This window comes from Uloborus diversus, chromosome 8 (genome assembly GCF_026930045.1).
Source record: "Uloborus diversus isolate 005 chromosome 8, Udiv.v.3.1, whole genome shotgun sequence".
Lineage (NCBI taxonomy): Eukaryota > Metazoa > Arthropoda > Arachnida > Araneae > Uloboridae > Uloborus > Uloborus diversus.
Window position 1 is genome coordinate 103,934,229 of NC_072738.1, and position 16,129 is coordinate 103,950,357.

General features: G+C 34.3%; 1 protein-coding gene across 1 annotated transcript in view; it reads right to left on the reverse strand.

Moving 5' to 3' along the window:
- LOC129227431 (lateral signaling target protein 2 homolog) overlaps positions 1 to 16,129 on the reverse strand; it is a 64,308-nt gene that overhangs the window by 26,414 nt on the left and 21,765 nt on the right. Inside the window, exon 2 of the mRNA XM_054861990.1 lies at positions 2,777 to 2,923. Coding sequence (XP_054717965.1) covers positions 2,777 to 2,923 — 147 coding nt within the window. The remainder of the gene's footprint in view (positions 1 to 2,776; positions 2,924 to 16,129) is intronic.

Consider the following 16,129-nt stretch of genomic DNA (forward strand, 5'->3'; position numbering starts at 1 on the left):
ATAATTTTTAAAAAAATTGCGGAGGTAGGGAGATAAAAGCATAACAAAAAAAACATAATTCCGGTATTTTCGGGCATAAAAATACCGGAAATTCGGTAAAATACCGGAACACAATCACCCCTGGGCACAAGGAATGTGTGTGCGAAATTTCAGCTCAATCCTTTTCGTCTGGGCTGTAGCCCTGTCAAAGAACAGGAAAAGGTTTTTGAATAACGATTTTCTAACTTAAATTCTTCCTTCCTTTGATGGTCCTGGGGATTGTATTTTGGTATATTTTGTCAGGGGCCACAAGAGATGGAGTATACCAAAAATCAACTTTGGGGGTCTTCATGAGGCTAAGATACAGAGGGGTGAAAACCCCAACTTGTTCTGTGATGTAAAGTGTCCTTAGTCATGTGTTTAATTTCTTTTGTCTTTCTTGGCGGTGGATATTTGGCTTTTTGGTGGCTGACATTTGGTTTTATTGGCGGCCGGACCTGTGACCTAATATGAGTTTCTTCAAATATGGTGAAAACTCATTTCTGTGGATACTGCAGTTAACCTGCCCATGGCAGTGTAGTACCACTTGATACTATGGGTGCATCCACAAATGATGGGAGGGGGTTATGAAGTTGTGAGTTTTTGACAAGGGGAGGGATGGAGTAACAAGAAGTGTGACAACACAAACTTTGTTATTACAATATATGTTTATGGAAAAGTAGTATGTCTATAACAAGGGGAGGGAGAGGGAGTATGGCAAAGTGTCACACTTTGTGACAGGGGAGGAGGGTTAAATTTATTGAAAAAAAGAGAGAGATTCATGGACAGCCCTATGTGCTCATATCATATTTTCTACATTTGTTTTTGCCACAAACTGTCTTGATTTTGACATTTCAACAAATTTTTGCCCTTTTATCTTCTTTTTTTTTTTTTTTAATTTAACCTCCACGTTGAGAAGACATGAATTTCCAAGACCTTGTATTATTAGAACAATTCAAAAAAACCTTATATGGCATATGAGGCAGTGAGAAGAAAAGGAATGTAAGTGACAAAATTAAAAATTTAGAGCTAACCAGTACAAATGGTAGGTGGATCTCTCCTCTGTCTTGCGACAAGAGATAATACTAGTAGTCCTAGTAAAAGCTGATGTATAGCATGATTTAGAAAAAAAATTTAATGAGCCTACCTAAGATCTTAACTTTAAACACTATTTACTCAAAACTTTAAATAGTCCACTTACACCAGTTAGCTACTCCCAGTCTCATATGACAAGTTATTAATTTATTTATTTGCTACTTATCATGAATGAATTTATAACCAGAAGAGAAATGGATTTCAAAAGCAGTGATATCACAATGTGCACTTTATGCAAATTTTGTTGTTTATTGATCACAATTGCAATACAACTTTAAAATCAGATATTTTTTATCGATTTCTATACAAAAAGAAAAATTGCTTATTCTACTTTTTACATCACTTTGGTAGTTATTTTATCCGAGGCTGAAGAGTTTCAGATAATTTGTTTCATCAATGCATTAGTAATTATCTGATACTACACATTTCTGATAATCATTTCATCAAAACATTTGTAATATTCAAGATGCTAGCTAAATTTATCACATAATATTGGCATCAATATTATAATAGTAACAACAAGTATAGTGGCATCACATTTCAAAAACTTTTTTTTTTCTTTGTCTACATAAGCCAAAAACGAAATCTTCACAAACTTCACGATCACAAAAACTAATCCTTAAAGCTGAATGTTTTTTTTTTGGGGGGGGGGAGAGGGGTCGAATTCTTAAACTTTTAATCGCAAAAAAAAAAAAAAAAACCTTCACACATTGTTAGCGATCACCATACTGAAGCATTGTTCCAAAAAATAAAAGCCTATTTTAATTTATTCTAATCCTTTGCTAAAAAAATGTCTCCACAATTCCACCGACATTTCATCACCCCCACCCTGTTTTTCAGATTTAATCGTACCTTTTGATATATTAAAGGGGGGAGGAAATTTGAAGTGTCGGCGAAACTGGGGATAAACCGCTATAAGCTGAAGTTAGGAAAATTCACGCACCAATTATTTTATCTAGAAACTTAAATTCAAACGGATTCTCCAAGGGGTCCTGAAAACCTTCAGTGAACAATAAAATTTAAGGTCCCATTTTCGTTTGGAAACCTAATGTTCTTCTATGAAAATTCAAGCAATTGAAAGCATCAAAAGTCTGAACAAGAAAACGTTCGCAACACTTGAGACAGAAATTTGTTTGTGTTTGGTCAACTAACTGTCGTCCGATTTATTGAAACTGAGTACATTTTCCGAAAATCGGAAAGCGTTAATTTTTGGAAATGTGGAATGAAAGGTTCTTTACTTCATAACTTTCAGCGAAGCAACCCGCTTGTAGAATCCTTTAGCAAGCACATAGTAAGTTTTGTGCTTATATTGAAGCAGTAGTTCTCGAAACTTTTTCCCCCTCACATAACACAAACAAATGTAATTCAATTATCTCGTTGCAACACAAATTCGTCACGAATCAATTGTGGTCTTAGTTCATCGCATTATTCATCAAACGGTTAATACTCATATGCTGTCTTTTGAAGGTTACTTTTTGTTACAAAAAAGGTTACTCCAACTATGTTTAAAGACAGTTTAATCACACATTATTCAAAATAAAATAATTTCCTTCGAAGAATTGCAATCACGGTAAATTGACGCGCAACGATATTGTTACGTCGCAACAATTTTCTCCCGTTATGTTAAAAATCTAAGGAAAAAAACCATGTAAAATATAGCTACCTTGTCTTGACACAATCTCAATTGGCTGACCAAAATTGAGCATCTATCTGGATCTGTTCTGCCATCAAAACTATCAAGCTCTGTAGCAACCATAGTAAGCTCTTCATCGGCCCAATAGAATGAAGCCAACTTGGAACTGTCTTCTTTCTGAAATGGAAATTATCATTGACTGAAAGAAGTCGTTTAATGATCTGTTTAAATACTAAGGAATAAGAATAAGATTTTAGAAAAGGAAAAAGAAATTTAGTTTTCCGACATTCGATTAAGTTCTAAACATTCTGCAAATCTTAAGGCTACATTTGGTCCATAAGCTCACTTCTTTTTGCATTAAAAAGCGTGTCTCCATCAGGTCCATGGTTTAAGGAAGCAAAGAAGGGTAATTGTTAGCTCCTGATCCCCTGGAACCAGATCCTCCATTTGGGTGATTAAGGGGAGTCAATTGACACCCCCCCCCCGCACCACCACCCACCCCCAGAAAATTTTGAAGTGACGGGCCTCTCTGAAATTGAGAGATTGATGATAGTTTCCCGCCCCCCAATATCTGCAGAAGCATAAAATCCAACATACTCATTGCCCACCATAAAAATTTTGAAATGATGAGTTTGGATTCCTTGTAACCTGAAACAAGTGTATTCTATTTTGTGCTTTAAAAAAATTCTTGTTTATACTTTTGTTTTTCGGCACAAAGAATGATTATATTATTTATTTATTATTAGTATGCAAAATAAAACTTTTGCGAAATAGCAAACAAACACGGCGTCAAATTCCGATAAAAACCTACTTGCTATTAGGATGGATGTCTAAGAAATTGCAAGGATAGTGATACCATGAAAAACTTATCACCCAAAAAGGAGCTCGCCCATTATTCTTTGGATACATTTCCGTCAAAGCGAAGGATTCGGTAAAATTCGATCAGTCCAAGTTCCAGTAAAGTTTCGATCAGTTAGCGTGTAGATTAACCAAGTTAATCAGCATGCGAATTGATTGAATTACCAAAGTTAATCTGCACGTCACCTAGAAAATCTGCAGGCTCACTTATTCCTGCAATTTAGAAATAACAGATGCACCACTTTTCTCACTTTTCATGTGTGCTCCCCTAACCATGAAACTCATTTTCTATTATCCTCTTCAATTGCGTTTTAAGATCTTAAGTAATTTATAAAAAAATTAGTAACTTTCATTCCTCGGAAAAAATATAGCAACACTATACGAAAAAAAAAAGGGTCCCAAACAAGAGACCAAATGCAAGATTACTTTGAAAAAGGATAACGAAATTTCCACTTGATAAAATGAGCATTTGAACTCCGAGGGAAGGGTGGAGATGAATTAATAGTTTTCTTATTAATGAAGAAGTTGAAGTGTTTTATGCATAGAATTGGGCTTTCACAACGTTTTCAGCACAACTTCTCATATATACTTGTCTCTCAAATTTCGAAAAATTTCAAATCATTTAGATAAAAAAGAGTAAAGCAAGAAAGAAGTTTCTATCTCAATGAAGAAAACAGAATATAAAACCTTTATGCAATGAATTCTTCCTACCGATTAATTACAGTTCGCGGGTGATAAGGTTAAGATCAAATACAAACTAAAACGAGGGGATGGGGGCGGGATTACAGAAAACATTTTAGAATAAAATGGTGCTTTCTAAACCAAGCTTTGGTGTAATGGGTAAAGGGCTGTCCATAAATGATGTCATACTTTTTTCTCAACATATTTGAACCCCCCCCCCCCCATTCTTTGTCACAAAGTGTTACACTCCGCCCAACCACTTCCCCTGTCACAAGTCAAGCTACATTTTACTACATTACACAAACATACTGTTGTGAAAAAAATTTATTTCAACCAAAATGTGTAATGTTGCGCTTCTTGCTGCTCCCTCCCTTCCCCTTGCCAAACTGTCACAGTTTCAGGAACACGTCTCCCCATTTGCGATTGACCCCAAACTGAGCACTTAAAATAACATATTTTAATGACAAAATATATTCAACAAGACAGGGATATCCACGGTTGAGAGCATGGAGAAAATTACGCCGTGCAGGTTGTTTAAAGGGGGGTCTAAATCTCTTTTTTGAAAGTGCTCCGTCGCATTTGAAGGGGTGAGCCATCACTCTTGTGGGGGACATTCATTCGGGGGTGAGCAAAATGGAAGTTAAGGTTGATTTTTGAGTGAATTTTTTTTCGCGAATACAATACTTCCTTTTTTTGTAAAAGGAAGTAAAAACTTGCCCTGAACTTCTTCCTTAGGCCAAAAGATTCGCACGTTACTGCATTAACAAAGCATTTTTCAACGATTTGAGAGCGAATTAACAAACTACAGTTGAAGAGTGAATTGTAGAGAGATGAATTCTAAAACACAGCAGAAGCCCGCGAAGAAAACAACACCAATTTTGTTGCATTCAATTAAAAATAATGTTTTTAAATTTCAAATCGAATAAGTTTTCAGAAGCAGCAAAAACAAATATAGAAGGCTTTCTATAACAATAAGAAATGGCTGAAAAGCACAGTAGATCGCCAGCCGAGCGGCTGTTACATTAGAAATTATCACCTTCAAAAATTTCAATAGTCTTCCAATTAAATGGCAACAACAAAGGTAACTTCCCCAACAAAACAGAACCGTTTTGGGAAGTATGCATAATTAACTGTCATGGCAGCAAAAGAGGTCCACACCCTTTGCAGCCAATTCACTATTAATGCGGCCATCGAAATGACCTTTTCCCAAACAGAAGTCAAAGCAACCACTATTCGCCACGCTCCAGGGACCACTTCCTCCGTTTGTTACGGTATACTGGTTAAATATGTAGAAAGGATATGGCGCAATGCTCCATGAAATGGTGTCACAATGTCATGATGCAGGGCTCAAGATCTTCCATGGATTTTAAAAGAGATATCGAATGGCTGGAATATAAAAAAAGCGCGACAAAGAGCTAAATAATAACAATAGGTCCTCGTTATGGCTCTGAAAATAAATTAAGACTCAAGAAATAACATGGAGCAAAACTGAAATTATGAACCCATACCACCAAAGTTTTTCAAGTTTCTATCAAGAAAACCGACAGACGTGTGGCTATCAACATTTTAAATTTTGCTTTTAAGCGCAGAATATCAAGCAATTACCTTCTTTGCTCTGAAAATAAATTGAGACTCAATAAATAACATGGAGAAAAACTGAAGTTACGAACCCGTACCTTAAAGATCCGTCTTTCAAATTTCTATCTAGAAAAGCAACACACATGTGACCTACCAACATTTTAAATTTTCAAGCATACAAAATCAAGCAGTAACCCTTTTTGTTACAAAATAAATAAAAAAATCTCGCAGAGACGAGTTCTATTCTAGAACCTAAGTTTTCAAAGGCACTTTATGGACCTTACTAATAGAGTTGGATTTTTATAGTTCTACAGAAGCCGAAAATAAAAGTTTAAGAATTCAAAAATCCAACTGATTTTGTCAGACTAATTTTTAATAGCTCGAGGAAATTTTAAAGACGTAGCAGAACTTTATCAAGGCATTAGCAAAAAAGTCATATCTGATGTTTTTTTTCAAAGCAAGCACGCATGTGGGCAAGCCATTTTGTCTTCCTCATTCACGGATATTTAATTACATGCTTAAATTGATGTTTTTCCATTGGGGAAGAAAGAACAACTTTACAAGTCAAACACCCTAAAAATTCTTTATACAGACAATAAAATAACACGCAAAAATGATTTAGGGCACACTAACGGCGAAGATAATTCTGTCAAAGAACCGGCAAAGTAAGGCAAGGCGCAAGAGTGGAACGAATGTTTATCCTGAATCATTCTCCTAAAATTTATATTACCCACTTTTTCACAACTCACAAACACTATTTGTTAAGCGTTTGAAAGGTTTCTCGCGGTACTTCTTTGAGTCTAGTATAGTAGAGAAACAAATATGACAGAGGTACAACACCGAAGCTCTTTTCTTCATGCTCTATTTCAGAAAAAGACTTTCTTCCTTATCAGTGCATGTTTGACAGTTACTTGTGAAGTAATCATGAAGTAAAATTCGATAAGGTATGAAAATAAGGAGAAAATCGGGTTATTTATTACCATTTTTTAATACACTCATCACTCATGAGCAATGACAAGAAAAATGTTAATTTGATTTGGTTTATAAACGCAGAGCATTTCTAACATGGTCCCCCAGTGAGTGGTTATTACAGAGTGAAAATGTTAGAAAAAATTATACCGCTTGTGAGAAAAACGTAACAAAAACTACTTTTGAGTTTTATGCTACAGTAAACCAGTTCTTCGCAACTTTAACAAAACCGAAGTTTAATAATCCTATTTCGGAAAACTTCATCCGACTAAACCACGTGAAATAAGTAAGAAATATGAAGAGATTTCAGTGTACCGGCAAAAATAAAGTAATCTGACACGATAGGCATTTTTAACTGTTAAAAACGCTGTTTTTCATTGCAGAATGCAGGGATTTTCTTTCCACAGGGGGGGGGGAGAGAGAGATTAATGGCGCAGATTGTGGCATTGAAATTTTTTTGATAGGGGGTCATTTCATGTCAAGTGATCCAAAGTTTTTTCCCCTCACCTTTTTGCATTTCTTTGAAATTTGGCTCATCAATTGTACCCTTTGAGGTAAAAGTCCAAATTTTTAGATTTTTATCTCTATTATTTTTTTTATTTATGACACTTTGATTTTTCGAATAACTCTCTTTTTTCCATTTCAAGCATAGTCATGATTAATTACTACTTACTAGATCATCCCCAGTAAGAGAACCCCACATTTAACTAGTTAGAACCTGAAAAATGTCATTATTTCATAAGTCAAATCTTATTTAAAAATTCTTAAAAGTATGATCCCATTGAGATCCCAACTTGAAACTTTGCACAAATAAACATAAAATAGGCACAAATTTTTGAGAATTTTTTAAAAATCATTCATTATACCTTTTCTGAGAAATTTAAATTTAAATTTCATTTATTTTATTTTTTTTTTATTTTATTTTATTTTTTTTTTTTTTTTTTTTTTTGGAAATTAGTCATGTTGCATATCCTATTTAAACAGCAACTAATGTACTTTAAATGTTTTTTTACCAAATCTTTCTATCTATATTTGGTGCTGAGTTAGCGTCCATTTTATGTTCAAGCATCCATGAAAAAAAGAGGTTTTTTCGAAAAATCAAAGTGTCATAAATAAAAAAATAATAGAGATAAAAATCTAAAAATTTGGACTTTTGATTACCTTGAAGGGTACAATCGATGAGCCAAATTTCAAAGAAATACAAAAGGATGAGGGGGAAAAATTCCCAAATTTTGGATCATTTGACATGGAATGACCCCAAGGTAATTTGAGAGGGTTTTTTCCTCATTTGGAAATGGAAGAGGGGCTCTCGTTCTGGGAGGTGCTCCATAACATTTGAGGGCGTGAAACATTGTCCTTGAGGGGATAGGTACCACCCTAACATGTACTTTGAAAAAGTGCTTATAAAACAAAACATAAACACATAACTAAACAGATGAAAGAGAGAAAAAAAAACTAGATAGAATTTAAGTGCTCAATTCCAAAGTGAGAAGTAAAAAATAGGTATTGCATCAGTGACATATCTTCACACGTGCTTATCTCCATAGTAGTAGGCAATTGTTATCTGAGAATGGAGAACTTTCAACAACAGCTGGACAAATAATATATACTTAATACAATTCCTGTAGAACAATAATATGAAAACATTGAGAGAGACTTTTCAAGCAAGAAATCTTTTATTTTCAGAGATAAGAATTTTGAACATAAAAAAAAAGCAATCTAAAATGATGTACAGAAAATGATGACTTTTACGTGAGACATGCAGACACAATGCACTACTTAAAAGGTTGAAACACTGAGAGAAAGGGGTGTGGGTGGGCGAGTCCAAATATTTTTTCCACGAAAATGAAACTTTTTTGAGCTATCAGTGAGCTAGTAAATTGAATATCAATTCAAAAAAAAAAAAAAAAAAAGCTTTCTAGACTGTTGTTTTAAATTAAAAAATAATAATCATTGCCTTAAAAATATCAGGAAAACCAAATTTAAAATCTCAGGTAAAAGAATCAAATTTTTTAAGTTCCTAAAAAAAAAAAAACATAGCAGGCATGTAAATGAGAAGCATACAAGTATGCTTCACAAAAAAAAGGGCAAAAAGTTTAAAAGAAAAAAACCTTGATCATTGTCCAGCCTCAGTTTAAAACCGGCAAGTTTTCTCAGGTGACGATTTAAAAAAAAAGAACTTGGTATTCAAAATTCATTTTTTCCGAACTGCATCGGTCCGCAGAAAAGTTTGATCGATCCAAAGAGATTTTCGGTCGTCCACGTTAAAAAAATTTCCTTATTAATGAAACAATAACATCTTATACAATTAAAAACTGAGCGTAGGTATCTATGTATGTATCTATGTCCAAGTTACTTCTCCCGAACGACAGTGAACTGACCATTGAACCAGGTATCGATGTATTCGTAATCTTCCCGTCTTTATGTTTGGCTATTTAACATCATCCTCCGATAATAATTAGAGGAGATATCTGTTAAAAACTATTAATTATGACACTTAGGTTTCAACATACAATCCCTATTTTTCGAAGGCTTTCCTCTATTCAAATTATTATTCAGTGCTTCATCTCAATTTTCGGTAACAGTGATTTTAGTAAAATTTGTAGCGTGAAGAAAATCATTGAGAAGAAAGATCTGTTACCATTTTTTTCCCTTGAATATAAATAAATAAAATTCTGGCTTTTGTTTTAAAGAATTTTCCTGTAATCGGAGGATTTAAAATGTTTACTTTTTAATTATTTTTCGGAGATCTACCGCAAAATTTTACTTTTTTTTTTTTTTTTTTTTTTTTGTTCAAGCCTGATTGTTAAACACGCGTTCACTTGACATAACTTTTATTTTCGAGGTAGGCAGTGCAAAGCCGGGTGACGCAGCTAGTCATGATAATAATATCTCATGCAACATCTGTTACTTGAATTTTGTGAGTAGAAAGATTGAGAAACGCTGGCTTGGAATTTGAGACAGAGAATTGAAATCTTAATTGCGTCAGAAGATATTTCCGAAAATGTTATCAAGAAACCCGTCCTTGTAAAAATAGCCAGTTCATTAACCGTTCACCCGCACGGAATGTATCTGTTATCACTCATAGTTTCTCTTCACTGACCATCAACTTTTCCCTTGAACTACTTCGATACGCGGAGTATTTACAGTGAGATGATAAGTAAATAAGATGTTTACTTTTTTTCTGCCGACACTATTGCATACACAGAAAACAATAGAAATGTTTGAAATAATTGTGTGGTAAAGATAGAAAATTCGAAGACCGGGATTTTAGTATACAAAACGATCAATATATTTTGTTAAACTACATAGCGCAACAAAGGAAATGAAGCTCATTATTCAAAAAACATAATTTAGAAGAAGAAAAAAAAAGATTGGTGAGCATACGTACTCCATATAAGCGAGTTAGAAACTTTACTTCTTGAATTCAATTTTCAGAATAATTGTTTTAAGGCAGAATAGGATTATAATTAAAATATGCATGGGATCTCACCTTACGTCGAATTCGTAAAAAAAGTGAAAAATTAAGTTATTTCAATGTATTTTTTGGGAAAAGCGAATAGCTTTAAAAATTGAGGTTCATAAATTCGAGCGTTCAGCGGCATTTAAAACAAACAGAAAATGTTGAAGCTGTATATTTTCTTTGTAATTTTGTTCTTTATTTTTGTGCGATATATCGGTTTCCAAGAAGTTATGTTGGAAGGGCATTAACCTATTAGGCAGGTATTTAACCTAATAAAAATATTTGCAATACTTCCGAAGCGTATTGAAATTACCCAAATGCTACTTAAAAAGCTTTTTTCTTATTTCGAGTCGAGACAAATTTTAGTTATGAACTGCAACATATTAGCAAACCCACTGACATCGAACAATGAACTTTTACCATTTCGTGAGTTGATATCCAATCAAATCGAATTGTAGTCAGATGAAACGAACTCGAAGAAATTCCACAAAATTTCATCAAGAACAAGAACCGGATCATATGGTCTGCAGATCAAATAAGAATGATCCATCGCTTTGTTAAGAATACATCTTAGAATTTCGTCACACCAGTTCGTGAGCCCCCCCCCCCCCCCCTTCTGTCAAGCGAACCAAAACTGCTATTATGCTCAAAAGCAAAACTATCCTAATATTTTTTCCGGTCATTTAAGTACAGGAACAATTTTCCAAATGAGCAAAATGTTTGACGCAGTTTTTTTGCTCATTTTGAAAAATGACGTATGTCTCTCTGATGCGATTCTTAACTGAATCGATTATTGCAAAAAGGGCATAAGTCACATTTTTTTCAAAATTGAATTAGTTGTGGTTTTCCCATGCTTGTATGTAGACACATTGACTAGTGTAGCAGGGAAGTCAATTCTTGTACAACAAAGCACTTTATTTAGGAGTCACATTTTTCGTTAAGTGCAAAAAGGGCGTAACTTATGCCCTTTCTGCACAAAACGCGAAGGAAGAAATAAGATGCAATGGCAAGATCATAGAAGAACTAGATTTTTTTGGCGTAATGAAGTAAAAACAAATAACTTCTTTGATCTAATATAATTTATTTCGGTAATGGTAGGTTCGTCAGTTCAGGGGTTAGGGGGGGGGATTCGAAATCACGGAATCCGAATGAAATTTGCTAATTTCTCAGAGGTTTTATTAACATCTCTCTAGGAACTGCGAAACAACTGTATGCTTTCAGTGAGATGTACGCTGGTCAAAATAAAAACAACACTGCAGAAAACTTTTTCTAGAAATAACACTGAAGAAATTTAACAAGATTGCTGATGACTTTCCTCTGAGAGGACATTCGTTTGTCCTTTGCGACCGGGATCTTGGGACAGTACAGCGAATGTTCAACAGATAATGACAGATTATAACCTTGTTAAATCCAATCTCTTATAAGTGAAATCCTGAAATTGCATTAAGATTCACCGTCAAATGTGTTGAAAACAATGAAATCTGTAACCACTTAAACAGGTGCCTTTCGTTTTTTAAGAGGACCTATCTCCCAAATTGAGATTTTGGAAAAAGATTCTACTGGGCGACAAATGTTTTCAATTATTAACATTCATAATGCTTAAATATTCGATTGAACATCAAAGGAACGGTTTTCAGGCCAGCTATTTTATAGACGGTATTCAATAGAATATAGCAAAGTAACGCTGAACTACCTTTGTCAATATCGAGTATAAAGGGAAAAAATTCATATTCTTGAAAGAAATAACAAATATCAAGATGATTATTCAGTGCAATTTTGAACCTAGTCATACTAATATGTACATCGAGCTTGGCATACAAAACTAGACAAGAGAATGAAAGAAAAAAAAGATTTCCGTGGAGGATGTATTTGATGAATATGAATAGTTTTACATACACATGTAAAACTTTTGCTTTTTATCTCAGTTTGTTAGTTTTTTTACTCTAGACTTTATTATTTCACTAAAACAAGACGGGAGAAAGATGAAGATGCACGATGTATTTTCTTAAGATAATGAATTTATGAATACGAACTTCACTAATTATTTTTGTCACTTTGTAATATTATTTTTTGTTATCATAAATCAGTTTGAAACAAATCTGTTTCACTTGATTTACATTTTCATCACTGTAAACTAGTCTCTCAGGATATTTATTGCAAAAAGAACATAAGTCCAAATTAAAAAAAAAATTAATTTTAGTGACGAAATGAAACGTAATTTAAGGTGAGGTAATGATCCTGATTGTGGCTAGATTCGTCATAAAAATTTTCGTAGAATTTAGTTCATTCCTGAATGAAATAATCACTTTTTATTGATTCCTGAAAAGTTGCATCAGTTCGACTTATGCCCTTTCTGAAATAATCGATTCAACTGTGATACACAAAGAACTGGTGCGGTCTGCAGAATGAATACTAGAACTCGTGAAATTGAAAAAACTGTTGAATTTTTTAACATTCATAAGTGCAAAAGTGTTTTCATAACTTCGAAATTAAACAATTTATACCATTTTTCCCCCCACGCATAGTTTTCAGCAGGCATGGCAGATATTTTCCTCTGTATGTATAATACTGTATAATGTCACGTATGAATCATTATTGAAAATATAATACGTTTTCATATACTTTTCACAAATTTAATTAAAATTTCAAAAACTAGACAATTTAACAAGACAAAGCTAATATCTCAATCTCACGCTAATTCGCAATTTCACTGAACTACAGGAAGTGCTGCAATCTCTAGCTAATGACGGCCGAAAAAGGTAAAACAAACAAATGCAGTAACTTATAAACTGTTTTTAAGCTATGTTAGTTACAATAATTTTTCATCGTGTTTATAGGACTGTTTCTTTTCTATTTTTTTGAAATAACACTACACCACTAACTGTCTGATGCCTGAATTTTAGCACAGGTGGATTCAAGCAAATAACGAGCGTATATATGAAGCGTATTTATGATATTGATTTGAAAAAAATAAATCAACGTTGTTTGAAAGACTGAAGCTATTCAACAAAAATTAATCAGAAACTAAGACTGCCTTTAAAACTACCAAAAAAAAAAAAAATCCTCTTAGCTGCGACATTAAAGTAAAATATCCATATTACGTTTTGATCACCGCATCCGTTCTAAGAATCTGAATAGAAATATCGAATCAAGGTTAATCGGATAAAATGTCATTTTCTTTTTATTTCCCTCTCTTCCAGAAACTTCCTTTAAAATAGTTCAATGTAAAACACTATTCCACTGTTCAGTTTGGGAAACATTACCAAACAGTTCAAGTCATGTATGCCTTAAATCAGGGCTTCGCAACCGGTGTGCCGCGGCACACTGGTGCGCCGCGACAAGGAACCCGGTGTGCCGCAGCATTTTCGTAGTTATATAAAAAGAAAGAGCCTTGATGTATTTTATTTTAAAGTTACGACCGAATAGAGTTTGTATCGTTCTGTAAGTTCTCAATTCACCTTGTCGATCTTATGCAATAAGACATACCAAGGGGAGAAGCGGGATTTGCTGCCTCACCCTGTGATGTAATTACTTTCAGTTTTTGAAAACGGATTCTAATTTCCACGAAATCAACTAATTATACAGAATTTTTCTAAATCTTTCGCTAACGGGATTATCGCCCCCTCCCTCAGGCAGGGATCGTGCCCTCCCGCCCAGAATTTTAGCCACAGCTTTAACTTTTGTTTTCCTCTTTTCCGGTTCCGATACTAATTTCATGTTATCGTAGTTTCTCAAAGCTCGGTTCAGAGACTTAGCAAACTGGAAATTAAAACCAAATACTGTTTCCACCATCGTGAAGCTATGGCAAAGATCTTACCAGATGAGCTGAAGTCAACTTTGGCTGAAGTCATGAAAATCGTGAATTTTATAAAATCGAGTCCGCGTAATTCTCGCCTTTTCTCCGTATACTTTGTGAAGAATTGGGTGCAGATCACCACACCCTACTTCTTCATAGAAAGATTCGCTGGCTTTTAAGTGGTAAGGTACTATCAATAATTTTCGAATTGAGGGACGAGGTACGACAGTTTTTGATTTTTAAAAACGAAATGCAGTACGCCAATTTGTTGCAAGACATATATTGACTGGCAAAACTAGCGTACATGGCTGACATTTTTGAACACCTTAACTAATTGAATCCGAAAATGCAAGGACAAGGAGAGAATTTGGGTTACATGAATGGGCAAGCTAAACGGGTTCAAATAAAAATTCAGCCGTGGAGAGAAGAAGTAGATCGTGGCTCATTGGACAAGTTCAAACGGACCGTCAACATGGTATGTGAAGGAAATGGCATGGAAGAAAAGCTGCTGAATGTGGTGGTAGAGCATTTAGTCATACTTCAGGACAAGTTTAAACACTATTTCAAGAATACTGACATAGAACAGTATAACTGGATTCGCGATCCATTCTCCTCATCTGCGGGTGCATCAGTTAAAGTCCTTTCTTTGAAGGCGCGAGAAGAATTTATGGACCTCAAGAGCGACCGTACTCTTAAACTTGGGTTGAGCGCAGTGTCTCTGGACGAATTTTGGTTTGCTGATTAAGAATGAGTATCCCACCATCTCTTTTCTTGCTATTGATGTGCTGCTACCATTTTCAACTACATATCTTTTCGAACTCAGCTTCTTAGCCCCTCACCAGGGCCGCGCCGTCCCTATGTGCAAGTTCGTGCGGCGCACGACGGCGCAGAGTCAAAAAGGCGCCAAGCTCTACCAATCAAAAATTCTCCAAATGAGTGGGAAAAATCTCCATCAAAAAAAAAAGTAATAAATAAATAAATAAAATTGAACTTTTCATTATATCTAATAGTGATGATGAAATTATACTGCTCATTAAAACAAGCAATCCTCCTTGCTGTCTTTCTAAAAGGAAAAAATTGCCTTGTTGTGTCCAAACATGTTATTCAAAAGCGCAATCTTTTACACTGAAAACACATGATTTTAATTTATGCATACATGAGCAGTTTTCTTCATATGTGGAGCCGTGAATGCTGTTTATGTATGTCTATAATTTCAAAAGGTAGAGCATACGAAGCGCAAGAAATTTGCTATTTCCCATTTTGGTTTTTGCAGTGAATATGTTGTATTATAATTTATGCACCTCCAGAATGCTGAGTTGAATGTTTTTCGAAAATATTCTTTATTATTGAAGAGAAAAAAAAAACGTCTTAGGAAAACAAAGTGATTTTGGTACGAAAAAAATAATGTTAGGGAAAAACTTAAGTTTCTTTCAAAAAGAAATCTTTGAATTAAAAATTTTCTGTAGTTACAGCTAATTGTTCCAGCTACTCCGCCCTATCTCTTATTTATTCCTTATTATTTTTCTTTTTTCTAGTTCGTCTGCAAGTAAGATTGTCTTCAAAATGCTACTCCTCCGATTCTCTCCTCTCTCCCGCTACCAAAAGTATTACGTAGCATCTCAAATTTCGTTTTCAAATCTTCAATTTCGCAAAATTTCCAGTTAAAGTCTTCGAATACCAAACATCGCTTGAAGCTACTTTCGAAAATCACCTAAAATTGCGCTTTTGGAGCTTCAATTTTGAAAGATTGCCCGCCCTAATGTTGCCAAATATGGTCTTACAATCGCGTTTTTAAGACTTCAATTTCAGAAAATATTCGGGCAAAGGGTCTCCGAATCGCCTTCCTTTAATATCATTAAAATTTAGGTTTTTAAAACATGGCTTACGTAAAATTTAAGTGAAATAGCCTCTGAACTTCTCCTAATATCATAGAATGTTGCTCAAGTTTTTAGGGCTTTAATTTTGAAAAAAAATCCAGGGGGCAGCTCCAAAATCTCCTTCCGTAAAAATCTTCAAAGTTGTCTAAAATTGCGTTTCT